This window comes from Coenobita brevimanus, chromosome 10 (genome assembly GCF_032717465.1).
Source record: "Coenobita brevimanus isolate Jiangsu-jjx chromosome 10, ASM3271746v2, whole genome shotgun sequence".
NCBI classification, from domain to species: domain Eukaryota; kingdom Metazoa; phylum Arthropoda; class Malacostraca; order Decapoda; family Coenobitidae; genus Coenobita; species Coenobita brevimanus.
The window spans coordinates 5955443-5982942 of NC_136963.1; the positions used below are offsets into that span (position 1 = coordinate 5955443).

Below are 27500 nucleotides of genomic sequence, written 5' to 3' on the forward strand. Positions count from 1 at the left end.
GCTTTATGCAGAGTATGGTGATATTGGAAGGATTTATGTAACACAGAAGAGGACAGTAAGGTGTAATAAACAAAATAAATCACTTAGGAAAAGGTGTTAGGGAGCTTTATGCAGAGTATGGTGATATTGGAAGGATTTATGTAACACAGAAGAGGACAGTAAGGTGTAATAAACAAAATAAATCACTTAGGAAAAGGTGTTAGGGAGCTTTATGCAGAGTATGGTGATATTGGAAGGATTTATGTAACACAGAAGAGGACAGTAAGGTGTAATAAACAAAATAAATCACTTAGGAAAAGGTGTTAGGGAGCTTTATGCAGAGTATGGTGATATTGGAAGGATTTATGTAACACAGAAGAGGACAGTAAGGTGTAATAAACAAAATAAATCACTTAGGAAAAGGTGTTAGGGAGCTTTATGCAGAGTATGGTGATATTGGAAGGATTTATGTAACACAGAAGAGGACAGTAAGGTGTAATAAACAAAATAAATCACTTAGGAAAAGGTGTTAGGGAGCTTTATGCAGAGTATGGTGATACTGGAAGGATTTATGTAACACAGAAGAGGACAGTAAGGTGTAATAAACAAAATAAATCACTTAGGAAAAGGTGTTAGGGAGCTTTATGCAGAGTATGGTGATATTGGAAGGATTTATGTAACACAGAAGAGGACAGTAAGGTGTAATAAACAAAATAAATCACTTAGGAAAAGGTGTTAGGGAGCTTTATGCAGAGTATGGTGATATTGGAAGGATTTATGTAACACAGAAGAGGACAGTAAGGTGTAATAAACAAAATAAATCACTTAGGAAAAGGTGTTAGGGAGCTTTATGCAGAGTATGGTGATACTGGAAGGATTTATGTAACACAGAAGAGGACAGTAAGGTGTAATAAACAAAATAAATCACTTAGGAAAAGGTGTTAGGGAGCTTTATGCAGAGTATGGTGATATTGGAAGGATTTATGTAACACAGAAGAGGACAGTAAGGTGTAATAAACAAAATAAATCACTTAGGAAAAGGTGTTAGGGAGCTTTATGCAGAGTATGGTGATATTGGAAGGATTTATGTAACACAGAAGAGGACAGTAAGGTGTAATAAACAAAATAAATCACTTAGGAAAAGGTGTTAGGAACCTTTATGCAGAGTATGGTGATATTGGAAGGATTTATGTGACACAGAAGAGGACAGTAAGGTGTAATAAACAAAATAAATCACTTAGGAAGAGGTGTTAGGGAGCTTTATGTAGAGTACGGTGATATTGGAAGGATTTATGTAACACAGAAGAGGACAGTAAGGTGTAATAAACAAAATAAATCACTTAGGAAAAGGTGTTAGGGAGCTTTATGCAGAGTATGGTGATATTGGAAGGATTTATGTAACACAGAAGAGGACAGTAAGGTGTAATAAACAAAATAAATCACTTAGGAAAAGGTGTTAGGGAGCTTTATGCAGAGTATGGTGATATTGGAAGGATTTATGTAACACAGAAGAGGACAGTAAGGTGTAATAAACAAAATAAATCACTTAGGAAAAGGTATTAGGGAGCTTTATGCAGAGTATGGTGATATTGGAAGGATTTATGTAACACAGAAGAGGACAGTAAGGTGTAATAAACAAAATAAATCACTTAGGAAAAGGTGTTAGGGAGCTTCCTTAACCGACCTTCGTCTTCATACATATAGTGAGTCATAGGAGCCGGCGTGTGTCCCTACTGCCACCCTAAATCCTCACATGGTGGGCACAGCTCTTGAAATTTAAATGCTTGTCAGTTAGAATTCTTGTGTTTTTGAATCTGTTATACTGAGTTAGTGTTTGTTAATTGCTTTATTGATTTATTGTTATTTTTGGCTTTGTTTTATTATTATTATTATTATTATTATTATTATTATGTGGTAGGGGGGCGTTATCATCCTTTCACTCGATGTAGTGCTGCTTTGTGTGTCTGCCCTTTCCTCTCTTCCTTCCTTCCTCTTCTGTCTTTCTTTCCTTCATTCTTTCCTCTTCCTTCTGCCTGTGGGTGACTTACCCCCTCTTCTGTCTTTCTTTCCTTCATTCTTTCCTCTTCCTTCTGCCTGTGGGTCACTTTACACTCCCTCTTCTGTCTTTCTTTCCTTCATTCTTTCCTCTTCCTTCTGCCTGTGGGTCACTTTACACTCCCTCTTCTGTCTTTCTTTCCTTCATTCGTTCCTCTTCCTTCTGCCTGTGGGTGACTTTACACTCTCTCTTCTGTCTTTCTTTCCTTCATTCTTTCCTCTTCCTTCTGCCTGTGGGTGACTTTACACTCCCTCTTCTGTCTTTCTTTCCTTCATTCTTTCCTCTTCCTTCTGCCTGTGGGTGACTTTACACTCCCTCTTCTGTCTTTCTTTCCTTCATTCTTTCCTCTTCCTTCTGCCTGTGGGTGACTTTACACTCCCTCTTCTGTCTTTCTTTCCTTCATTCTTTCCTCTTCCTTCTGCCTGTGGGTCACTTTACACTCCCTCTTCTGTCTTTCTTTCCTTCATTCTTTCCTCTTCCTTCTGCCTGTGGGTGACTCTACACTGAGTGACAAGCCAAATGGTTTCCTGTACACCAGGAAACCATTTACTACGCTGGGTGGTAACCATAACAACAAATTATGGCGCCTGGTGGTTTAGTGGGTAATTAAGGCGCTCCAATTGGATTGAGCCGGTGCAGGTTTATATCCAAGGGGTGGTTGGGGTTTATTGCTCATGTAATGCCACTCAGGGATGAGTGAGGCTGGTCACTCTCATCTTAAATGTCAGCACCAACTTGCCTAGCCCCGGCCTCCTACGCTCCTCATGGGGCAACACAGGATTGGATGATGGATGGATGATGAATGGTTATTATTATTGTTATTGTTATTATTATTATTATTATCATTATTATTATTATTATTATTACCCATGCGTGCCATACCATCCACTCAGGTGATGCAGTGGTGCCAAGGAAGGGCAAGGCTCCTGGCATGAAGATATTCCAGCGCTTCCACTTCTCGTCCGGATTGAAGCGTATGGCAGTGCTATCCGGCCACACGCTACCGAATTCTACCGACGTCACCCACTTAGCTACCGTCAAAGGCGCCCCAGAGACCATCCGCTCCATGGTGAGGCGGATGGATGGGTGGATGTTTGGGTGGGTGGATGGATGGGTGGATGTGTGGGTGGGTTGATGGATGGGTGGGTGGATGGGTGGGTTGATGGATGGGTGGATGTTTGGGTGGGTTGATGGATGGGTGGATGTTTGGGTGGGTGGATGGATGGGTGGATGTTTGGGTGGGTTGATGGATGGGTGGATGGATGGGTGGGTGGATGTATATATGGGTCTATGGATGAACTAACCCATGGATTGCACAAATACCTTTTTTTATCGCACTGTGTGGTGCACAAAGAATGACAAAAATTTAGTTTTTTGTTTATTATAAACTTGAAGATAAACATCCAGGGAATAATCTGGTAAAAAAAACTCTCTCTCTCTCTCTCTCTCTGTCTTCGCGTAGTGCCATGTGTAAGTTTGTGTAGGGGTGGAGTTGTTAGTGGTGATGCGTGGCCAGCGACAGCCTGACCTGTGGCTCACAATCCACGGGTTAAAGATTTGTCGATAGTATTGGCATCAACAGTATTGGTCAGTTTTTTAGCATTGGTACCGGTGAGAATGTGGCGTGTGGAGAGGATGGGGGATTGGGTGAGGAAGGTGAGAAGTGTTAATGTTGGGGGTGGGGTTATGAGGGGTAGACTGAGATGGTTTGTGATGAGGAGGGGTAGACTGAGATGGTTTGTGATGAGGAGGGGTAGACTGAGATGGTTTGTGATGAGGAGGGGTAGACTGAGATGGTTTGGACATGTGGAGAGGATGGGGGATGATAATTGGGTGAGGAAGGTGAGAAGTGTTAATATTGGGGGTGGGGTTATGAGGGGTAGACCAAGAAAGACATGGGATGAGGTCATTAAGTGTGACCTCAGGGATAAGGCACTGAACAGGGAGGCTGCCAGAGATCGAGCAGCATGGAGAGCCGCCATTAGGTGACCAAGGCCGACACATGCAGCCAGGTTGGAGCCTTCAAAAACGAAATGATATGAAACTATACCCAATGACTAATGTAATATACTGTAATATTTAAGACAGTACTCTTTCAATTATCCGTCGTTACAATATTCATCCCAATGCAGTATCTGGTGCTGTTGTCTCGGCTCCATTAAAGCAATATCCATCAACATTATGCAGTATGTTGATGGATAGTGCCAACGGCCATACCACGTTGAGTACACCGCTTCCCGTCCGATCAGCGAAGTTAAGCAACGTTGGGTCTGGTTAGTACTTGGATGGGTGACCGCCTGGGAACACCAGATGCTGTTGGCATCCCTACGTGTCAAGTGGGGTTGGTGGAGGATTAGTGCCCCTCCCTGTAAAACAATTAACTCTAAGCCCTTGGCCACCCCGTTTGGGATACATGGCATCTGGCAATGAATGAATGAATGAAATTATGCAGTGTCCATCAACATTATGCAATATCTGGCAACATTGTGCAGTATCTGGCAACATTGTGCAATATCTGGTGCCAAAACAGTAAGCAGTCAGTGGTTCTATGCAGTATTTGGCAGCAGGACATATCAACCAGCTCGTACACGGCCGTTAACCAGCGTCCGGGAAAAGTCCGCAATGTGACAGCCAATCAGAATGCGTTACGGGAGTGGGCCTCTGTGTGCCGAACATACAGTAATCCCTTCAAGGCCCAGACACCCAAGACCCACACATTTTGGGCTTGGGTCCGTCAATACCAAAAATTGCCAAAAAACTTGTCTGTCTGTCTGTCTATTGCCAGACGCCTCAATCCTGTACGGGGTGGCCACAAACAAATCGCCTCCACGTTGCCCTGTCCCCCGCCATTTCACTGCCCTGCTCCCAACTCACACCCCCCTCTCTCATATACCTCTCCACCCCATCCCTCCATCTCATCCTTGGCCTCCCCCTCCCTCTCCCCCCCTCCACCTTACTCACATACACTCTCCTCATCAGTCTCTCGCTTAGAAATGAAAAACAAAAAAAAAAAGCTGATATGTGTTCATCCCTACTTTGAATTTGCCGCGCGGTGACGAACAGCTGTGTTTTGGCGCTAGTTCCTCCGACGTCCATTAGAGTGCCTCTGCATCCTCCCCATTTCCCACCTGCCTACCGTTGTGGCTGCACGCTCATCGCCATGGCTGCCCACGTGCTCGTTTTTGTGAATAGTGAATAAACTGCAATACCTCACCACTACACCACATGGGAGTTTACAGCGTTGTGCAGTGTTAAGACATTAGAATTGAGAGTGCAAAGGATCAAGTACAGAGTGCAAACTGGCGGTTGCAGCTGACATGGCGCAAGTAAGAACAGAATGTGCAGTGTTAAACAGTTATAACTCACAGTGCAAAGGATTAAGTGCAGCACAACACTGGATTACTGTACATGCTTCAAGTGCACCGTCACCACTGTCAGAGCCACAGAGGAGGCGGGTTAATCTTTGCAACGGCCACGGGCGTGTTGTAAGTACCCTGTGCACCGCTAAATATTTTCCATACTCACTTCTAATTCCTCATTCTCTGGTTCCTGTTCATTTATTTCATGGTTTCTGTCCCGTATTTGTGTGCATAGGGTCTTAACTAGCTGCTGTGCATGTCTGGTAGGGAGTTATTTAGGTGGCTTTCAAAGTTAGGCTGGGTTGGGGTCTGTAAGTACCTGTCCAGGAGGCATTTTCCCAAGTCCCGGACGAAACCAGGTCCCAGACATGCCTTTGGCTCTATTACGTCGGGTCTTTGAGGGATTACTGTAGTTTCTCGTGGATCTCGTTCATTGTTCTTGTGAAAATGTTGTGGCCAAACCCTACTGCTGTGACGTACGGTACTTTGTCGCCTGCTGTGTCTCACTCGTTGTTGTTGCAGAGCTTATGGCCTCTCCGTGCTTCATGTCCTAGTGTTCTGTTGTGATTCTGAAGTTGCGACTGTGGTGTGCTGCCGACCCCAGTGCTGTCTCTCCTTCCCACGTGCCTCACCTGCGGCTCCAGAGTGCTCCATGGTGAAGTGCATGCTGCTGTACTGGACGCTGGTGTGTGTGGTGGCTGCGGTTGTGGGTTTTGTGGTGGTGCTGTGGCTGCTGCATGTCCGGCTGGCCTTGGGTTTGGTGCTGTTGTTGTCTCCGCAGCATCTTCACCACCCACGGAGAAGATGGAGGTAGTGGAGAAGGTGGAGGTAATGGAGAAGATGGAGGTAGTGGAGAAGGTGGAGGTAGTGGAGAAGATGGAGGTAGTGGAGAAGGTGGAGGTAATGGAGCAGGTGGAGGTAATGGAGCAGGTGGAGGTAGCGGAGAAGATGGAGGTACTGGAGTCCTATCCTACCTTCCTACCCATCCATCCTTCAGTCAACCAAACGTTTGTCTATTTATCCACCCACCCACCCCAAAACACCGCTCAGGCCGCAGCCACCAAGTTCCCTGAGCAACTGGGTATTGTGGATTTCAAGACGTCTGAAGGTTGGCTGACTTGGTTCAAACTTCCACGTTGGCTGTTCAGCAAGGTGGCCTGTGGTGAAGTGTTGGATGCAGACACAGAAGGAGTGGATGGGGTTTTTTGTTTTATTTTTTAATTTTTTTAATGCTAGGAAGAAGGAACAAAAGGCCAAGAGCCGCGATAACCGTTCCTTCCAAGAGAAAAACAAAATACAAGAGAGAGAGCACCAAGCAGCTGTACCGGAAGAGGTAAATGGAAGACGCAATGGTTGTGTTTGAGGATGGGTAGGAGGAGCGCAAGGTGTGGACAGCAGGGGGGTGAAGAGACCTTGGCCAACCTCAGGCAGTATTCCCTCAAGTCTGCAATCTACAACGGGGCACAGGCTTGGAGGAAACTCTCTGCACGCTCTTGAGCATGGTTGGAACAAGCTCCTCGTGGGTGAAGAGGCCGTTGCTGACTTTATCGACATCAAAACTCAGGACTTGAGCACGGTTGGAACAAACTCGGTACTTTGTGCAGCGTATGGAAGCAGCCGGAGAAGAGGTGGCTAAGAACGCGATCCATGATTGGCTGGAAGTGGATGAGGGAGATCCCGGGCACCAGACTCTGTCCAACAGGGAAATTGTGGAGTTCATGACTGCAGGGGGCACTGAGGAGGAAGTGGAGGGGGAGGAGGATGGTAACGATGAAGTGGCAGAAATCCTGAGGCTGCAACAAGTTTGTGATGCAGTGGACGTCCTTCTCAGTTCCTGCCGGCATCCTAATTGGCGTCCCATATTTACCAGTGCCATTCCACGCACCAGCAACAGGGCCGTGGGTATGTGACAGAGCTGCAGGTGAGAGGGATACCCAGGGCAGTCCATTTGCCATCCTTTTTCCACACAAAGACAAACTCCCCCTCCATCACCACAGCCCCAAACTCCCCATCTCCTCCTCTGTCTCCCCAGCCTTCACCCTCCTCGTTCTGGCCTGTCACTCCAGTCCTTTACCTCCTTACTCTCCACTCCCTCCATCTCATCCTTGGTCCCCCCCTCCACCTCACTCACGTACACTCTCCTAGTCAGTCTCTCATTCTCCATCCTCTCCACTCCCTCCATCTCATCCTTGAGAGGGTACTGTAGGTGAGTTGGTGGGATAGGACTGCCATCTATCCGTCCATCCTTTCCTTCCTTTCTTCCTTCCATCATTCATTCCTTCCTTTCTTCCTTTCTTTCTTCCTTCCTTCCTTTCCTTCCATCCATCCATCCTTTCCTTCCTTCCTTCCATCATTCCTTTCTTTCATCCTTCCTTCATTCATTCATTCATTCATTCATTCCTTTTTCCTTCCTTCCTTCCATCCATCCATCCATCCACCCACCCACCTTCCCTCTGTCCACCCTTCCTCCCACCCACTTATAATTCCTCCACCCTTCCTCCCACCCACTTATAATTCTTCCACCCTTCCTCCCACCCACTTATAATTCTTCCACCCTTCCTTCCAGCCACTTATAATTCTTCCACCCTCCGTCCCTCCCACTTATAATTCCTCCACCCTCCCTCCCTTCCCTCCTTCCCTCCCTCCACATCAGTTCACCTTCCGTTCTTCCTCCAGCTTGCCGTGGTGCCAGACAACTACGACTCCGTGTACTTGAAGTGGTCGAGGAGGGGCGCGCGGATCCTGGCCCTCGCCCGGAAGGACTTGGGGCGGCTCTCACACCAGGAGGTAAGTGTGGTGATTGTGGTAGGTGTGGTGGTGGTGGTGAGGAGGGCAAAAGGGGGAGGAAGATGGTGGTTGTGGTGGTAGTGGAAGGAATGGGAGTGATGATTGTGTGGTGCTGGTTGTGGTGGTGGGGAGAGTGATGGTTGTGGTGGTGGTGTGGGGGAGGGTGTGATGGTTGTGATTGTGGTAGTGAGTGATGGTGGTGGTGGTGGTGGTGGGGGAGGGGAGAGTGATGGTTGTGGTGGTGGTGGTGGGGGAGGGTGTGGTGGTTGTGGTGGTGGAAGGGGGGTGTTGTGGTGGTGGTAGTAGTAGTAGTAGTAGTAGTTGTTATAATCCATTTTGATACATTGAATTATAGTTAAGTTTCTCTCTCTCTCTCTCTCTCTCACTCTCTCTCTCTCTCCACCAGGTCAGAGAGATGACCCGAGACGTCCTTGAATGTGACCTCACCTTTGCCGGCTTCTTGGTCATTTCGTGCCCCTTGAAGCGCGACTCGAAGGATGTCATCAAGGAAATACTCCACAGTTCGCATGCCGTGAGTACCATCCACTCGTCTGATTAAGCATTCATCCATCCGCGTCCATTTCTTGACCTTCTATACATCCGTCTGTTAGTATATTGTTTTATTTTGCCACATTGCTCATTCACCTTTTCATTCATCCATCCATCCATCCACTCAGCCATCCATCCATCCGCTTAACCATCCATCCACCCATCCACTCCCCCTATCAACCATCCATCCATCCATCCATCCACTCCCCCTATCAACCCTCCACCCATCCATCCATCCATCCACCCACCCACTCACCCACCCATCCATCCCTCCCTCCCTCCCTCCATCCATCCATCCACTCACCCAGCCACCTATCCATCCATCCATCCATCCATCCACCCTCCCATCCATCCATCCATCCATCCATCCACCCACCCACCCACTCATCCACCCATCCATCCATCCACCCATCCATCCACCCATCCATCCATCCATCCACCCATCCATCCATCCATCCACCCATCCATCCGTTCATCTATCCATCCATCCACCCACCCACCCACCCATCATCCACCTAATCATCCATCCACCCACCCATCCATCCATCCATCCATCCATCCACCCACCCACCCACCCACCCATCATCCACCTAATCATCCATCCACCCATCCACCCTTCATCCATCCAATCCATCCATCCATGCGTCCATCCGCTCAACCATCCGCTTTCCGTTCCAGGTAGTGATGATAACAGGTGACAATGCACTAACGGCCTGCCATGTTGCAAAGGAATTGAAGTTTACTCAGCGGAAGGCAACGCTGATATTGCAGGTGAGCTGTGGTGGTTGTGGTTGTGGTGGATTGTGGTTGATTGTGGTGGTGGTGATGATAGTAGTAGTCATAGTAGTACAGTAGTAGTAGTTGTAGTTGTAATAATAATAATAATAATAATAATAATGGTAGTAGTAGCAGTAGTATAGTAATAGTAGTAGGTGGTACAGTAGTAGCATAATGATAGTAGTATTAGTAGTAGTGATGATGATGATAATAATAATAATAATAATAGCAGCAGTAGTCATAATAATAATAATAGTACTAATAATAACAGTAAGAGTAATAATAATAATAATAATAATAATTAAAAAATAATAATAATAATAACAGTAAGACTAATAATAATAATGATAACAGTAAGAGTAATAATAATAATAATAACAATAATAATAATAATAATAATAACAATAATAATAATAATAATAATAATAATAATAATAATAATAATAATCCTTCCCCCCAGCCCAGCTCTGAGACACAGTGGGAGTGGCGTAGCATTGATGATTCCGTCAAGTACCCTCTCTCTCCACCATCAACGCTCATCAATGCCTTCCGCTCCTTTGATTTATGTCTCACTGGCGAGGTAGGTGCCTGTACGTACACACAGACGCACATGGAAGCAGATACACACACAGAGAAACGCACACACACAAGCACGTACACACACACCCCACATCAACCCCTTCCGCTCCTTTGATTTATGTCTTACCGGCGAGGTAGGTGCCCATACGTACACACAGACCACAGACATGCACATAGAAGCAGGTACACACACAGAGAAATGCACACACACATGCACGTACACACACACATCGTCAACTCCTTCCTCTCCTTTGATTTATGTCTCACTGGCAAGGTAGGTGGTGATACGTACACACAGATGCACATGGAAGCAAGACACACACAGAAGCAGAAACACACACACACACACACACACACACACACACACACACATGCACATAGAAGCAACAGACACATGGAAGCACACACACACACACACACACACACACACACACACACACACACACACACACACACACACACACACACACATAGAAGCAACAGACACATAGAAGCAGGTACACACACACACACACACACACACACACACAGAAGCAACAGACACATAGAAGCAGGTACACACACACACACACACACACACACACACACATAGAAGCAACAGACACATAGAAGCAGGTACACACACACACACACACACACAGAAGCAACAGACACATAGAAGCAGGTACACACACACACACACACACACACACAGAAGCAACAGACACATAGAAGCAGGTACACACACACACACACACATCATATTAACCCTACATATATTTTTACAAGAATTTTGGCCCAGATATATTGCCAAAATGAGAAATATTTTTATAATGAAGATCAGAAAAAAGTATATAAGAATTTGCATGGAAAAAAAATGCATAACCGTGATAGTCAATTAGTGGAGGGAGGGGGAGACCGAGGATGAGATGGAGGGATGGGGTGGAGAGGTATATGAGAGAGGGAGGGGTAGACCGAGGATGAGATGGAGGGATGGAGTGGAGAGGTATATGAGAGAGGGAGGGGTAGACCGAGGATGAGATGGAGGGATGGGGTGGAGAGGTATATGAGAGAGGGGGGTGTGAGCTGGGGTTATGGAGAGTGAGAGACTAACTAGGAGAGTGTGTGTGAGTGAGGAGAAGGGGGTCAGAGGGAGGGGGAGGCCAAGGATGAGATGGAGGGATGGGGTGGAGAGGTATATGAGAGAGGGGGGTGTGAGCTGGGGTTATGGAGAGTGAGAGACTAACTAGGAGAGTGTGTGTGAGTGAGGAGAAGGGGGTCAGAGGGAGGGGGAGGCCAAGGATGAGATGGAGGGATGGGGTGGAGAGGTATATGAGAGAGGGGTGTGTGAGCTGGGGGTATGGAGAGTGAGGGACTAACTAGGAGAGTGTGTGTGAGTGAGGTGGAGGGGGGGAGAGGGAGGGGGAGGCCGAGGATGAGATGGAGGGATGGAGTGGAGAGGTATATGAGAGAGGGGGGTGTGAGCTGGGAGCAGGGCAGTGAAATGGCAGGGGACAGGGCGACATGGAGGCGATTTGTTTGTGGCCACCCCTTACGGGATTAAGGCATCTGGCAATAGATAGATAGATAGAATAATAATAATAATACAGTAATAATAATAATCTATCTATCTATCTATCTATAGCCCGACGCCCTAATCCCGCAAAGGGTGGCCGCAGACAAAACGCCTCCAAGTCACTCTGTCACCCACCAGTTGACTCCCTCCCCCCAACTCACCCCCCCTCCCTCATATACCTCTCAACTCCATCCCTCCACCTCATCCTCGGTCTACCCCTCCCTCTCCCTCCCTCCACCTCACCTACATACACCCTCTTAGTCAGTCTTTCATTCTCCATTCTCTCCACATGTCCAAACCACCTCAGTGTATTTCTCCTAATCTTCTCAACCACATCCACCCCACAACGTTCTTTTACCTCATATACCTCTCCACTCCATCCCTCCACCTCATCCTCGGTCTACCCCTCCCTCTCCCTCCCTCCACCTCACCTACATACACCCTCTTAGTCAGTCTTTCATCCTCCATTCTCTCCACATGTCCAAACCACCTCAGTGTATTTCTCCTAATCTTTTCAGCCACATCCACATCTACCCCACAACGTTCTTTTACCTCATATACCTCTCCACTCCATCCCTCCACCTCATCCTCGGTCTACCCCTCCCTCTCCCTCCCTCCACCTCACCTACATACACCCTCTTAGTCAGTCTTTCATCCTCCATTCTCTCCACATGTCCAAACCACCTCAGTGTATTTCTCCTAATCTTTTCAACCACATCCACATCTACCCCACAACGTTCCTTCACTTCTTCATTCGTCAACCTGTCCCTCCACGTCACTCTACATGCTCCTCTCAAGTAACTCATTTCCACTGCTCTCACTCTTGACTTGTTCCCCTCTTGCAAGGTCCACGCCTCGCTTCCATACGTCAGGGTAGGGATCACAATACCATCATGCAGTGACTTCTTAATAATAATAATAATAATAATAATAATAATAATAATAGTAAAATAATAATAATAATAATAATAACAATCATCTCAGGGTCTGTCGTGGCTACACTCCACGCATCCATCGCTCCTCGACGCCACTCTACCGTCTATTCGTGTGTTTGCGCGCGTGTCCCCCCAACAGAAGGAACAAGTCCTGAACCTGTACAAGTCACGCGGCTTTACCACGTTGATGTGCGGCGACGGCACGAACGACGTCGGCGCCCTCAAACACGCACATTGTGGTGAGTCTCCTTGGTTACTAGTCAAATTAGCTCTGCAAATGCTTGGGTCTCCTTGGTTACTAGTCAAATTAATCCAGAGAATTGTTGTGGTGAGATAGGAATGAGTCTCCTTGGTTACTAGTCAAAGTAACCCTCACATATGCTTGGGTCTCCTTGGTTACCAGTCAAATTATCTCTGAATGTGCTTGGGTCTCCTTGGTTACTAGTCAAATTAACCTTGACCTGTGCTTGGGTCTCCTTGGTTACTAGTCAAAATAACACAAATATATCAAACTGTGGTGGGGTGGGAATGAGTCTCCTTGGTTACTAGTCAAAATAACCCCAAAACATGCCCATTTGTCCTTTTAAAATGCTTGAATCTCCTTGGTTACTAGTCAAATCATCCCTTAAAATATTGATGATGGTGATATTGATGATGATGATGATGATATTGATGACAGTGATGATGACAATAATAATAATAATAATAATAATAACGATGATAATATTGATGATGACGATATTGATGATGATAATACTGCATTGATGACGATTGATGATGATGACAATAATAATAATAATAATAACAGTAACGATACTAACGACGTTCATATTGACGTTAACATTGACGATGACGATATTGATGACCATTGACGCCATTGATGCCCCCCCCAGGCGTGGCCATACTCTCCAGCGCACCCGACCGGCCACCGCAGAAGAAAAACAAACGCACAGGGGACGAGAGCAGTGGCCCGGCCCTCTCCCCGGCCATATCGGAGAAGATGGAGAACGCAAGGAAGTTGGCGCGAAGGGTTGAGAAGCAGAGAGAGAGATTGCCGCAGACATCAATGCATCGCCCCACCCCACAGCAGGTGCGTCTATCACTGTATCTATCTGCCTGTCTATCTATCTATTTGGCTATGTCTATTATCTATCCATCTATCTATCTTTCTCTGTCTGTCTATCTATACCGCAGACGTCAATGCATCGCCCCACCCCACAGCAGGTGCATTTATCTATCGATGTATGTATCTGGCTGTCTATCTATCTATCTATCTATACCCCAGACGTCAATGCATCGCCCCACCCCACAGCAGGTGCGTCTATCTATCGATGTATGTATCTATCTGTCTATCTATCTATCTATCTCTCCTCCAGACGTCAATGCACCGGCCCACCCCACAGCAAGTTTGTTTATCTATCTGTCTATCTATCTATCTATCTCTCAGTCTCTTACTCTCTCATTTTCACAGGAGCAAGTTGTATGTGTTCAGACTCTCTCTCTCTCTCTCTCTCTCTCTCTCTCTCTCTCTCTAACCCTCTCTCTCTCTCTCTCACTCTCACTATCTCTAACCCTCTCTCTCTCACTATCTCTAACCCTCTCTCTTTCTCTCCCACTATCTCTAACCCTCTCTCTCTCTCTCTCTCACTATCTCTAACCCTCTCTCTCTCTCTCACTCTCTCACCATCTCTAACCCTCTCTCTCTCTCTCTCACTATCTCTAACCCTCTCTCTCACTCTCACTATCTCTAACTCTCTCTTTCACTCTCTCACTATCTCTAACTCTTTCTTTCACTCTCTCACTATCTCTAACTCTCTCTCTTTCACTCTCTCACTATCTCTAACCCTCTCTCTCACTCTCTCACTATCTCTAACCCTCTCTCTCTCTCACTATCTCTAACCCTCTCTCTCACTCTCTCACTATCTCTAACCCTCTCTCTCACTCTCTCACCATCTCTAACCCTCTCTCTCACTCTCTTACTATCTCTAACCCTCTCTCTCACTATCACTAACCCTCTCTCTCACTCTCTCACTATCTCTAACCCTCTCTCTCACACTCACTATCTCTAACCCTCTCTCTCTCACTCTCCCACTATCTCTAACCCTCTCTCTCACTCTCTCACACCCTCGCTCTCACTCTCTCACTATCTCTAACTCTGTCTCTCTCACAGGAACAGGTAGTGAGAGCCCAGGTGCAACTACAGAAGCTCCTCCAAGAGATAGAAGAGGAGACCAACCCGGTGGTAAAGCTTGGAGACGCCTCCATAGCAGCACCATTCACCTCAAAGCTGTCCTCCATACAGTGTGGTAGGTGGAGGGGTAGACCGAGGATGAGAGGGAGAATGAGAGACTGACTAGGAGAGTATGAGGTGGAGAGGGAGACCAAGGATGAGATTGATGGAGAATGAGAGACTGACTAGGAGAGTAGGGCAGCTCCATTCACCTCAAAGCTGTCCTCTATACAGTGTGGTAGGTGGAGAGGCAGACCCAGGATGAGAGGGAGAATGAGAGACTGACTAGGAGAGCTGGGGAGGGAGGAGGAGAAAGGGAGAATGAGAGACTGACTAGGAGAGTAGGGCAGCTCCATTCACCTCAAAGCTGTCCTCCATACAGTGTGGTAGGTGGAGAGGCAGACCAAGGATGAGAGGGAGAATGAGAGACTGACTAGGAGAGTGAGGGAGAATGAGAGACTGACTAGGAGAGTGAGGGAGCTTGAGAGACTGACTAGGAGAGTGAGGGAGCTTGAGAGACTGACTAGGAGAGTGAGGGAGAATGAGAGACTGACTAGGAGAGTGAGGGAGAATGAGAGACTGACTAGGAGAGTGAGGGAGCTTGAGAGACTGACTAGGAGAGTGAGGGAGCTTGAGAGACTGACTAGGAGAGTGAGGGAGCTTGAGAGACTGACTAGGAGAGTGAGGGAGCTTGAGAGACTGACTAGGAGAGTGAGGGAGAATGAGAGACTGACTAGGAGAGTGAGGGAGCTTGAGAGACTGACTAGGAGAATGAGGGAGAATGAGAGACTGACTAGGAGAGCGAGGGAGCTTGAGAGACTGACTAGGAGAGTGAGGGAGAATGAGAGACTGACTAGGAGTGTGTGTGTGTGTGTGTGTGTGTGTGTGTGTGAGAGAGAGAGAGAGAGAGGTGGAGGGGTAGACCAAGGATGAGATGGAGGGATGGAGCATGAGAGACTAACTAGGAGAGCTGGGGAGTGAGGAGGGAGAGAGTGAGGCCATGTGGAGAGGATGGAGAATGAGAGACTGACAAGGAGAGTGTATTTATGGCTGAGATGGACCGGGTGACATGGGAGAGATAGATAAAAAATAATTGATAGATAAATAGCAGTCTAGATTACATTATTTTTATTATTATTATTATTATTATTATTACTTATTATTATTATTGTTGTTATTATTATTATTATTATTATTATTATTATTATTATTATAAGGGCGGGGGACAGGGTGACTTGGAGGCGATTTGTTTGTGGCCACCCCAAACGGGATTGAGGCGTCTGGCAATAGATAGATAGATTATTATTATTATTATTATTATTATTATTAAACTTTACATAATTACTTTCTTGTGTTATTGATATTGACTCTCTCTCTCTCTCTCTCTCTCTCACTCTCTCTTTCTCTCTCTCTCACATTGCACAACTCAGCAATTCTTTCTTTTTCTCTGTCTGTCTGTCTGTCTTTGGCTCCTCTTCACTTTCTCACTTTCTCTCACTCTCTCACTATCTCTAACTCTCTCTCTCTCATTGCAGTGTGCCACATCCCCAAACAAGGCCGTTAAATGCTGGTAACAACTCTACAATTCTCTCAATCTTTCTCTGTGTGTGTGTGTGTCTGTCTGTCTGTCTCTCTCCCTCTCACTCTCTCACTATCTCTAACTCTCTCTCTCTCAATACTGTGTGCCACATCATCAAACAAGGCCGTTAAATGCTGGTAACAACTCTACAATTCTCTCTCTCTTTCTCTGTGTGTGTGTCTGTCTGTCTCTCTCCCTCTCACTCTCTCACTATCTCTAACTCCCTCTCTCTCATTGCAGTGTGCCACATCATCAAACAAGGCCGTTAAATGCTGGTAACAACTCTACAATTCTCTCAATCTTTCTCTGTGTGTCTGTCTGTCTCTCTCCCTCTCACTCTCTCACTATCTCTAACTCCCTCTCTCTCATTGCAGTGTGCCACATCATCAAACAAGGCCGTTGCACCCTGGTAACGACCCTTCAGATGTTCAAAATCCTTGCCCTCAATGCCCTCATCTTGGCGTACTCGCAATCAGTCCTTTACCTCGATGGCATTAAATTCTCCGATTACCAGGCCACTCTCCAGGGTCTCCTACTGGCCGCTTGCTTCCTGTTTATATCGCGATCGAAGGTACGTACACATATATACACATCTACAGGCACCAAAACACACATAATTATACACATACATGCCTACACACTCATGCCCGCACACCAAGATCTTCTACTTGCCACTTGCTTCTTGTTTATATCGCGATCGAAGTTACGTACATATATATACGCACATACGGTATATATGCACATCTACACACACCTACAGGGACCAATACGCACATACATACGCGCACACACTACAAGGTCTCCTGCTGGCAGTTTGTTTCTTGTTTATATCTAGATCAAAGAAACGTACATATATATACACACATACAGTATATACGCACACCCAGAGTGGAAGGTGCGGGTGCTTACCATCCACTCACTCAGTGTAGTGCTGCTCCCAGGTGCCTGCCCTTTCCTCTCTTCCTTCCTTCTTTCCTTCCTTCCTTCCTCTTCTGTCTTTCTTTCCTTCATTCTTTCCTCTTCCTTCTGCCTGTGGGTGACTTTACACTCCCTCTTCTGTCTTTCTTTCCTTCATTCTTTCCTCTTCCTTCTGCCTGTGGGTGACTTTACACTCCCTCTTCTGTCTTTCTTTCCTTCATTCTTTCCTCTTCCTTCTGCCTGTGGGTGACTTTACACTCCCTCTTCTGTCTTTCTTTCCTTCATTCTTTCCTCTTCCTTCTGCCTGTGGGTGACTTTACACTCCCTCTTCTGTCTTTCTTTCCTTCATTCTTTCCTCTTCTGCCTGTGGGTGACTTTACACTCCCTCTTCTGTCTTTCTTTCCTTCATTCTTTCCTCTTCCTTCTGCCTATGGGTGACTTTACACTCCCTCTTCTGTCTTTCTTTCCTTCATTCTTTCCTCTTCCTTCTGCCTGTGGGTGACTTTACACTCCCTCTTCTGTCTTTCTTTCCTTCATTCTTTCCTCTTCCTTCTGCCTATGGGTGACTTTACACTCCCTCTTCTGTCTTTCTTTCCTTCATTCTTTCCTCTTCCTTCTGCCTGTGGGTGACTTTACACTCCCTCTTCTGTCTTTCTTTCCTTCATTCTTTCCTCTTCCTTCTGCCTGTGGGTGACTTTACACTCCCTCTTCTGTCTTTCTTTCCTTCATTCTTTCCTCTTCCTTCTGCCTGTGGGTCACTTTACACTCCCTCTTCTGTCTTTCTTTCCTTCATTCTTTCCTCTTCCTTCTGCCTGTGGGTCACTTTACACTCCCTCTTCTGTCTTTCTTTCCTTCATTCTTTCCTCTTCCTTCTGCCTGTGGGTCACTTTACACTCCCTCTTCTGTCTTTCTTTCCTTCATTCTTTCCTCTTCCTTCTGCCTGTGGGTGACTTTACACTGAGTGACAAGCCATATGGTTTCCTGTACACCAGGAAACCATTTACTACGCTGGGTGGTAACCGTAACACCAAATTATGGTGCCTGGTGGTTTAGTGGGTAATTAAGGCGCTCCAATCGGATTGAGCCGGTGCAGGTTTATATCCAAGAGGTGGTTGGGGTTTATTGCTCATGTAATGCCACTCAGGGATGAGTGAGGCTGGTCACTCTCATCTTAAATGTCAGCACTAACTTGCCTAGCCCCGGCCTCCTACGCTCCTCATGGGGCAACACAGGATTGGATGCTGATGATGGCAATGGTGATGATGATGATGATGATGATGATTTATTATTATTATTATTTATAACAGCAACCAACCATACCACCACAACCATCACCACCACCACACCCACTGCCACACCCACCACCACCACCACTACTGCCACACCCATCACCACCACCACCACCAGCACTACCACACCCATTACCACCACCACCACAACCACCACACCCACCACCACCACCACACCCACCACCACCACACCCATCACTACCACCACCACCACACCCACCACCACCACCACACCCATCACTACCACCACCACCACCACCACACCCATCACTACCACCACATCCACCACACCAACTCACTCTCACTCACTCTCTCTCTGTGTTGCAGCCTCTCGCCGTCCTCAGCAAGACAAGGCCTCTGCCAAACATCTTCAACATCTACACTATTGCAACGGTGCTCTTGCAATTCATCGTGCACTTCACCTGCCTCGTTTACCTAGTTAATCAAGCCAACCTGCACTCCCCGGACAGGTGCGTTAACGAGCTGTGTACAGGTGGGATTCCTTGGGCTGGGAGAGTGTGTGAGTGAGTGTGTGGCCCATTTTGTGTGGGTTTTGGTGTGTTTTTCTTTTTTCCTCGCTTCTCTCTCTCTCTCTCTCTCTCTCTCTCTCTCTCTCTCTCTCAGCTCCTTAACACCTCTTCCTTAGTGATTTATTTTTGGATTTGGTTGGTGTTAGGGAGCTTTATCCAGACTGTGGTGATATTGGAAGGATTTATGTAACACAGAAGAGGACAGTAAGGTGTAATAAACAAAATAAATCACTTAGGAAAAGGTGTTAGGGAGCTTTATGCAGAGTATGGTGATAGTGGAAGGATTTATGTAACACAGAAGAGGACAGTAAGGTGTAATAAACAAAATAAATCACTTAGGAAAAGGTGTTAGGGAGCTTTATGCAGAGTATGGTGATATTGGAAGGATTTATGTAACACAGAAGAGGACAGTAAGGTGTAATAAACAAAATAAATCACTTAGGGAAAGGTGTTAGGGAGCTTTATGCAGAGTATGGTGATATTGGAAGGATTTATGTAACACAGAAGAGGACAGTAAGGTGTAATAAACAAAATAAATCACTTAGGGAAAGGTGTTAGGGAGCTTTCTGCAGAGTATGGTGATATTGGAAGGATTTATGTAACACAGAAGAGGACAGTAAGGTGTAATAAACAAAATAAATCACTTAGGAAAAGGTGTTAGGGAGCTTTATGCAGAGTATGGTGATATTGGAAGGATTTATGTAACACAGAAGAGGACAGTAAGGTGTAATAAACAAAATAAATCACTTAGGAAAAGGTGTTAGGGAGCTTTATGCAGAGTATGGTGATATTGGAAGGATTTATGTAACACAGAAGAGGACAGTAAGGTGTAATAAACAAAATAAATCACTTAGGAAAAGGTGTTAGGGAGCTTTATGCAGAGTATGGTGATATTGGAAGGATTTATGTAGCACAGAAGAGGACAGTAAGGTGTAATAAACAAAATAAATCACTTAGGAAAAGGTGTTAGGGAGCTTTATGCAGAGTATGGTGATATTGGAAGGATTTATGTAACACAGAAGAGGACAGTAAGGTGTAATAAACAAAATAAATCACTTAGGAAAAGGTGTTAGGGAGCTTTATGCAGAGTATGGTGATATTGGAAGGATTTATGTAACACAGAAGAGGACAGTAAGGTGTAATAAACAAAATAAATCACTTAGGAAAAGGTGTTAGGGAGCTTTATGCAGAGTATGGTGATATTGGAAGGATTTATGAAACACAGAAGAGGACAGTAAGGTGTAATAAACAAAATAAATCACTTAGGAAAAGGTGTTAGGGAGCTTTATGTAGAGTATGGTGATATTGGAAGGATTTATGTAACACAGAAGAGGACAGTAAGGTGTAATAAACAAAATAAGTCACTTACGTAAAGGTGTTAGGGAGCTTTATGTAGAGTATGGTGATCTATCTATCTGTCTATTGCCAGATGCCTTAATCCTGTAAGGGGTGGCCACAAACAAATCGTCTCCATGTCACCCTGTCCCCTGTTATTTCACCACCGTCCCCCCAGCTCACACCCCTCTCTCTCATATACCTCTCCATTCCATCCCTCCATCTCATCCTTGGCCTTCCCCTCTCTCTCCCCCCTCCACCTCACTCACATACTCTCATAGTTAGTCTCTCACTCTCCATCCTCTCCACATGGCCAAACCACCTCAGTGTGTTTCTCCTAACGCTTCCTATCACATCCACATCCACACCACAATGCTCCTTCACTTCCTCATTTGTCAGTCTGTCTCTCCATGTAACTCCACATCAACACCACAACGCTCCTTTATATCCTCATTCGTCAGCCTGTCTCTCCATGTGACTCCACAGGCTCCTCTTAAATAACTCATTTCCACTGCTCTCACTCTTGACTTGTGTCCTTCCAACAACGTCCAAGCTTCACTTCCATACGTTAGAGTTGGTATCACAATACTGTCATGTAGTAACTTTTTCACTTCCAGGCTCACTTCCCTGTTTCTTATCTGATACACCAAAAACATTCACCACGTTCTGTAGCTTCACATAAACGTATCCGATAGAGTCAATGGGCCACGCTTCCATTCACTCATCGTTCAAGCCCCCGGAATCCTGGCTCTATCTGATACACCAAAAACATTCATCACGTTCTGTAGCTTCACATAAATGTATCCGATAGAGTCAATGGGCCACGCTTCCATTCACTCATCGTTCAAGCCCCCGGAATCCTGGCTCTATCTGATACACCAAAAACATTCATCACGTTCTGTAGCTTCACATAAATGTATCCGATAGAGTCAATGGGCCACGCTTCCATTCACTCATCATTCAAGCCCCTGGAATCCTGGCTCTATCTGATACACCAAAAACATTCACCACGTTCTGTAGCTTCACATAAACGTATCCGATAGAGTCAATGGGCCACGCTTCCATTCACTCATCATTCAAGCCCCTGGAATCCTGGCTCTATCTGATACACCAAAAACATTCACCACGTTCTGTAGCTTCACATAAACGTATCCGATAGAGTCAATGGGCCACACTTCCATTCACTCATCATTCAAGCCCCTGGAATCCTGGCTCTATCTGATACACCAAAAACATTCACCACGTTCTGTAGCTTCACATAAACGTATCCGATAGAGTCAATGGGCCACGCTTCCATTCACTCATCATTCAAGCCCCTGGAATCCTGGCTCTATCTGATACACCAAAAACATTCACCACGTTCTGTAGCTTCACATAAACGTATCCGATAGAGTCAATGGGCCACGCTTCCATTCACTCATCATTCAAGCCCCTGGAATCCTGGCTCTATCTGATACACCAAAAACATTCACCACGTTCTGTAGCTTCACATAAACGTATCCAATAGAGTCAGTCCGGACGCTGCCACGTTATTCCTACTGTTATTAATATTAGTACAGTATTGTTATTATAATCATTATCATCATCATTATTATTAGTATCATGACTGTTATTATTATCACTATTATTATTATTATTATTATTATTATTATTATTACAATCATCATCATTCTTTTATCTATTTCAGGGAGAAGAAGGTGGGTTTAGAAAAGGAGTTTGATTATTAATATTATTATTATTTTATTATTACTGTTATTATTATTATTTTATTATTACTGTTATTATTATTATTTTTCCTAGTATTTTCGTTTTTAATATTATTGTTATTATTATTATTATTATTACTATTACTCAGTATTATTATTATTATTATTATTACTATTACTCATTATTATTATTATTATTATTATTATTATTATTATTATTACAGGTGGGTTAATCCCTTTGTGGGAGTAGGGTGTCGTGCTATAGATAGATAGATAGACTATTATTATTATCATTATTATTACTGTTATTATTATTACTATTATTAGTTATTATTATTATTATTATTATTATTATTACTGTTATTATTATTATTATTATTACTATCATCATCATCATCATCATTGTTTTATCTATTTCAGAGAGAAGAAGGTGGATTTAGAGAAGGAGTTATTATTATTATTGTTATTATTATTATCATTGTTATTACTATTATTATCATTACTATTATTATTATTATTATTATTATCATTATTATTATTATTATTATTATTATTATTATCATTGTTATTACTATTATTATCATTACTATTATTATTATTATCATCACTCTTATTATTATTATTATTATTATTATTACAATCACCATCACTATTATCTATTTCAGGGAGAAGAAGGTGGATTTAGAGAGGGAATTTGAGCCATCCCTCCTAAACAGCACCGTGTACATCATATCCATCACACTACAGATATCCACCTTCGCTATCAACTACAGGGTGGGTGTGTAGTAGTAGTAGTAGTGGTAATAGTAGTAGTAGTAGTAGTAATAGTCTCCATCACACTACAGATATCCACCTTCGCTATCAACTACAGGGTGGGTGTGTGGTAGTAGTAGTAGTGGTAATAGTAGTAGTATTAGTAGTAATAGTCTCTATCACACTACAGATATCCACCTTCGCTATCAACTACAGGGTGGGTGTGTGGTAGTAGTAGTGGTGGTCATGGAGTGTGGAGAGAGAGAAAGGGAGAGAGAGAGATGCACACACACACACACACACACACACACACGAAGAGGAGACAGAGAGGCCGGGAGAGAGAGAGACACAGACAGGCAGACAGACAGATACAGAGAGAGACACAGAGAGAGACAGACAGACACACAGACAGATAAAAAAAACAGAGAGAAAAAAACTAACCCAAATATCTAACTCAGAATGGGCCAGACACTCACTCACACACCAATCAAGCTCTCGGAATCCAACCCTTATGCCCAAAGAAGCCTTAACGAGTCTAAACGAGTATTAACGATTGTAAACGAATATTAACCCTTCATTAGTCAGGTGGGGTGTTGTGGCATCCCAGATTTTTTTAAAAGCTCGTATTTCCTATCCGGTACTTGGAGCATTTCTCCGCGTTCCAGTACTCTGCTGATTCCGTGAGGGGAGGCAGCGTGTGCATTGGTCTAGTCCTGCCTCTGCTGTAGTGAGAGAGAGGGGCACTATCCCCCGCCCCCTGGGGTATCTTATCTTAATTTTGCATATTATTTATCATTATACTGTATTTTAATAATCACAAAATGTATTTACCTGTGCGTGTTTACCTGACAAATGAGATATGAGTCCATTTGTTATTTTTTTACTGATATTATAATTTATTGTATTTTATTATTTTAGATTAATAAACACCATGTGGAGAGGATGGAGGGTGAAAGACTGACGAAGAGAGTGTATGTGAGTGAGGTGGAGGGGGGAAGAGGGAGGGGGAGGCCGAGGATGAGATGGAGGGATGGGGTGGAGAGGTATATGAGAGAGGGGGGTGTGAGTTGGGTGCGGGGCAGTGAAGTGGCGGGGGACAGGGCGACGTGGAGGCGATTTGTTTGTGGCCACCCCGAACGGGATTGAGGCGTCTGGCAATAGATAGATAGATAGATAGATAAGATATTGGGGTGTTGTAATACCACTCTGGACTTACCACATATGAATACCCCACCGCACTTAACACATTGGAATACCCCACCGCACTTACCTCATTTGAATACCCCACCGCACTTACCACATTTGAATACCCCACCGCACTTACCACATTGGAATACCCCACCACACTTACCACATTGGAATACCCCACTGGACTAACGAAGGGTTAACGAGTTCTAACCAGCCTCGTTCCGCAGGGCCGACCGTTTATGGAGGGCCTAACGGAGAATCGCGCCCTCCTATACAGCCTCCTAGGGTCGGGTGGCCTGGTGCTGGTGCTGGCTATGGGCGTGGTTCCGGAACTTTCCATGCAGTTTGAAATTGTACAGTTCCCGACGCAGGTATGTTTGAAATTATTGGCTTTATTGTGCTATTCAGCCTTTGTTTCCTTCTTTATTTGCCGTTTTTCTTGTCGCCCTTCCCTCCTTCCTTCCTTCCTTCTTTCCTACTTTCTTCTCTCCTCCTCTCCTTCCTTTTCTCTCTCCTCCCTGCTTTCTTCTCTCCTTCCTTCCTTCCTTCTCTCCTCTCTCTCTCTTCCTTCTTTTCTTCTCTCCTCTCTCTTCTACCTCTTCCTTCCATCTCTCCTCCTCTCCTTCATTTCTTCTCTCTCTTCCCTGCTTTCTTCTCTCCTCTCTCTCTCTCTTCCTTCCTTCCTTCCTTCCTTCTCTCTCTCTTCCTTGCTTTCTTCCCTCCTCTCTCTCTTCCTTCCTTCCTTCCTTCTCTCTTCCCTGCTTCCTTCCCTCTTTCTCTCTCTCTCTCTCTCTCTTCCTTCCTTCCTTCTCTCTTCCCTGCTTTCTTCTCTCCTCCCTTCCTTCTCTCCTCTCTCACTTCCTTCCTTCTCTTCTATCTCTCTCTCTTTTTTTTCTTTCCTGTCATCCTTCCTTCCTCCTCCTCTGTTCTTTCCTCCCTCCACTTCTTCCATCCTCTCTCCTTTCTTTCCTCCTCCTCTTCCCTCCTTCTCTCCCTTCCTCTTCACCTTTCTCCCTTCCTTCTTTCCACTCCTCCTTCATCTCTCTCATGTTTCCTCCCTTTCTCCTTTCTTTCCTCTCTCTCCCTCCCTTCCTTCCTCCTCCTCTCCTCCCTCCCTTCCTTCCTCCTCCTCTCCTCCCTCCCTTCCTTCCTCCTCCTTTCCCTCCCATCCTTCCTTCTTCTTTCCCTCCCTTCCTTCTCTCCTCTCTCCCTTCCTTCTCTCCTCTCTCCCTTCCTTCTCTCCTCTCTCCCTTCCTTCTTTCCTCCCTTCCTTCCATCCTTCCCTCTTTCTCTCCTTCTTGATGTAGGTAAGGCTGAGTTTATTGGCTTTATTGTACTGTTCAGCCTTTGTTTCATTCTTTATTTCCCTCTTTTCCTGTCTCCCTTCCATCTTCCCTCTCTTTCTTCCTCCATTCCTCCTTCCTGCCTCAACTTTCATTTTCTCTCTCTCTCTCTCTCTCTCTCTCTCTCTCTCTCTCTCTCATGATGATGATGGTAAGTGTTGATGATGATGATAATGATGATGATGGTGGTGATGATGATGATGATGATGGCAAGTGTTGATGATGATGATGATGATGATGAAAGTGTTGAAGATGATGACAATGATAAAAGTGATGATGATGATGGTGATGATGATGATGATAAAGATGACACTAAGAAAACAAGTAATGTCAGTAATAATAATAATAATAATAATAACAACAATAATAATAACAATAAAAAATAATAATAATAATAATTAATAATAAAAATAATAATAATAATAAAAATAATAATAATGATAAAAATAATAATAATAATAATAACTATTACCGATGTTCCGATAACCAACAAACCCCACTGTTATTTTTCCAAGTAAATAATTCTTTCATTTTTTAGCGAGCATCATCCACTCACTTGATTTAGTGCTGCCTACTTCTTCCTTAGCCTTTATCATTCTTTTTCTGTGCCTGTCCTCCTCTCTTCCTATTTCTCACCATCATCCACTCACTTGATGTAGTGCTGCCTACTTCTTCCTTAGCCTTTATCATTCTTTTTCTGTGCCTGTCCTCCTCTCTTCCTATTTCTCACCATCATCCACTCACTTGATGTAGTGCTGCCTACTTCTTCCTTAGCCTTTATCATTCTTTTTCTGTGCCTGTCCTCCTCTCTTCCTATTTCTCACCATCATCCACTCACTTGATGTAGTGCTGCCTACTTCTTCCTTAGCCTTTATCATTCTTTTTCTGTGCCTGTCCTCCTCTCTTCCTATTTCTCACCATCATCCACTCACTTGATGTAGTGCTGCCTACTTCTTCCTTAGCCTTTATCATTCTTTTTCTGTGCCTGTCCTCCTCTCTTCCTATTTCTCACCATCATCCACTCACTTGATGTAGTGCTGCCTACTTCTTCCTTAGCCTTTATCATTCTTTTTCTGTGCCTGTCCTCCTCTCTTCCTATTTCTCACCATCATCCACTCACTTGATGTAGTGCTGCCTACTTCTTCCTTAGCCTTTATCATTCTTTTTCTGTGCCTGTCCTCCTCTCTTCCTATTTCTCACCATCATCCACTCACTTGATGTAGTGCTGCCTACTTCTTCCTTAGCCTTTATCATTCTTTTTCTGTGCCTGTCCTCCTCTCTTCCTATTTCTCACCATCATCCACTCACTTGATGTAGTGCTGCCTACTTCTTCCTTAGCCTTTATCATTCTTTTTCTGTGCCTGTCCTCCTCTCTTCCTATTTCTCACCATCATCCACTCACTTGATGTAGTGCTGCCTACTTCTTCCTTAGCCTTTATCATTCTTTTTCTGTGCCTGTCCTCCTCTCTTCCTATTTCTCACCATCATCCACTCACTTGATGTAGTGCTGCCTACTTCTTCCTTAGCCTTTATCATTCTTTTTCTGTGCCTGTCCTCCTCTCTTCCTATTTCTCACCATCATCCACTCACTTGATGTAGTGCTGCCTACTTCTTCCTTAGCCTTTATCATTCTTTTTCTGTGCCTGTCCTCCTCTCTTCCTATTTCTCACCATCATCCACTCACTTGATGTAGTGCTGCCTACTTCTTCCTTAGCCTTTATCATTCTTTTTCTGTGCCTGTCCTCCTCTCTTCCTATTTCTCACCATCATCCACTCACTTGATGTAGTGCTGCCTACTTCTTCCTTAGCCTTTATCATTCTTTTTCTGTGCCTGTCCTCCTCTCTTCCTATTTCTCACCATCATCCACTCACTTGATGTAGTGCTGCCTACTTCTTCCTTAGCCTTTATCATTCTTTTTCTGTGCCTGTCCTCCTCTCTTCCTATTTCTCACCATCATCCACTCACTTGATGTAGTGCTGCCTACTTCTTCCTTAGCCATTATCATTCTTTTTCTGTGCCTGCCCTCCTCTCTTCCTATTTCTCACCATCATC

At 44.8% G+C, this 27500-nt stretch overlaps 1 protein-coding gene and 1 non-coding gene across 2 annotated transcripts in view; both read left to right on the plus strand.

Moving 5' to 3' along the window:
* LOC145410187 (endoplasmic reticulum transmembrane helix translocase) overlaps positions 1-27500 on the plus strand; it is a 67916-nt gene that overhangs the window by 39245 nt on the left and 1171 nt on the right. Inside the window, exons 12-23 of the mRNA XM_080280389.1 lie at positions 2929-3104; positions 8071-8181; positions 8588-8713; positions 9409-9501; positions 9968-10087; positions 12626-12815; positions 13470-13666; positions 14747-14882; positions 16760-16956; positions 18920-19062; positions 22829-22937; positions 24332-24475. Coding sequence (XP_080136515.1) covers positions 2929-3104; positions 8071-8181; positions 8588-8713; positions 9409-9501; positions 9968-10087; positions 12626-12815; positions 13470-13666; positions 14747-14882; positions 16760-16956; positions 18920-19062; positions 22829-22937; positions 24332-24475 — 1742 coding nt within the window. The remainder of the gene's footprint in view (positions 1-2928; positions 3105-8070; positions 8182-8587; positions 8714-9408; positions 9502-9967; positions 10088-12625; positions 12816-13469; positions 13667-14746; positions 14883-16759; positions 16957-18919; positions 19063-22828; positions 22938-24331; positions 24476-27500) is intronic.
* On the plus strand, positions 4239-4357 carry LOC145410689 (5S ribosomal RNA). Its single transcript, XR_013899306.1, has one exon. It is a non-coding gene; the product is annotated as a 5S ribosomal RNA (ribosomal RNA).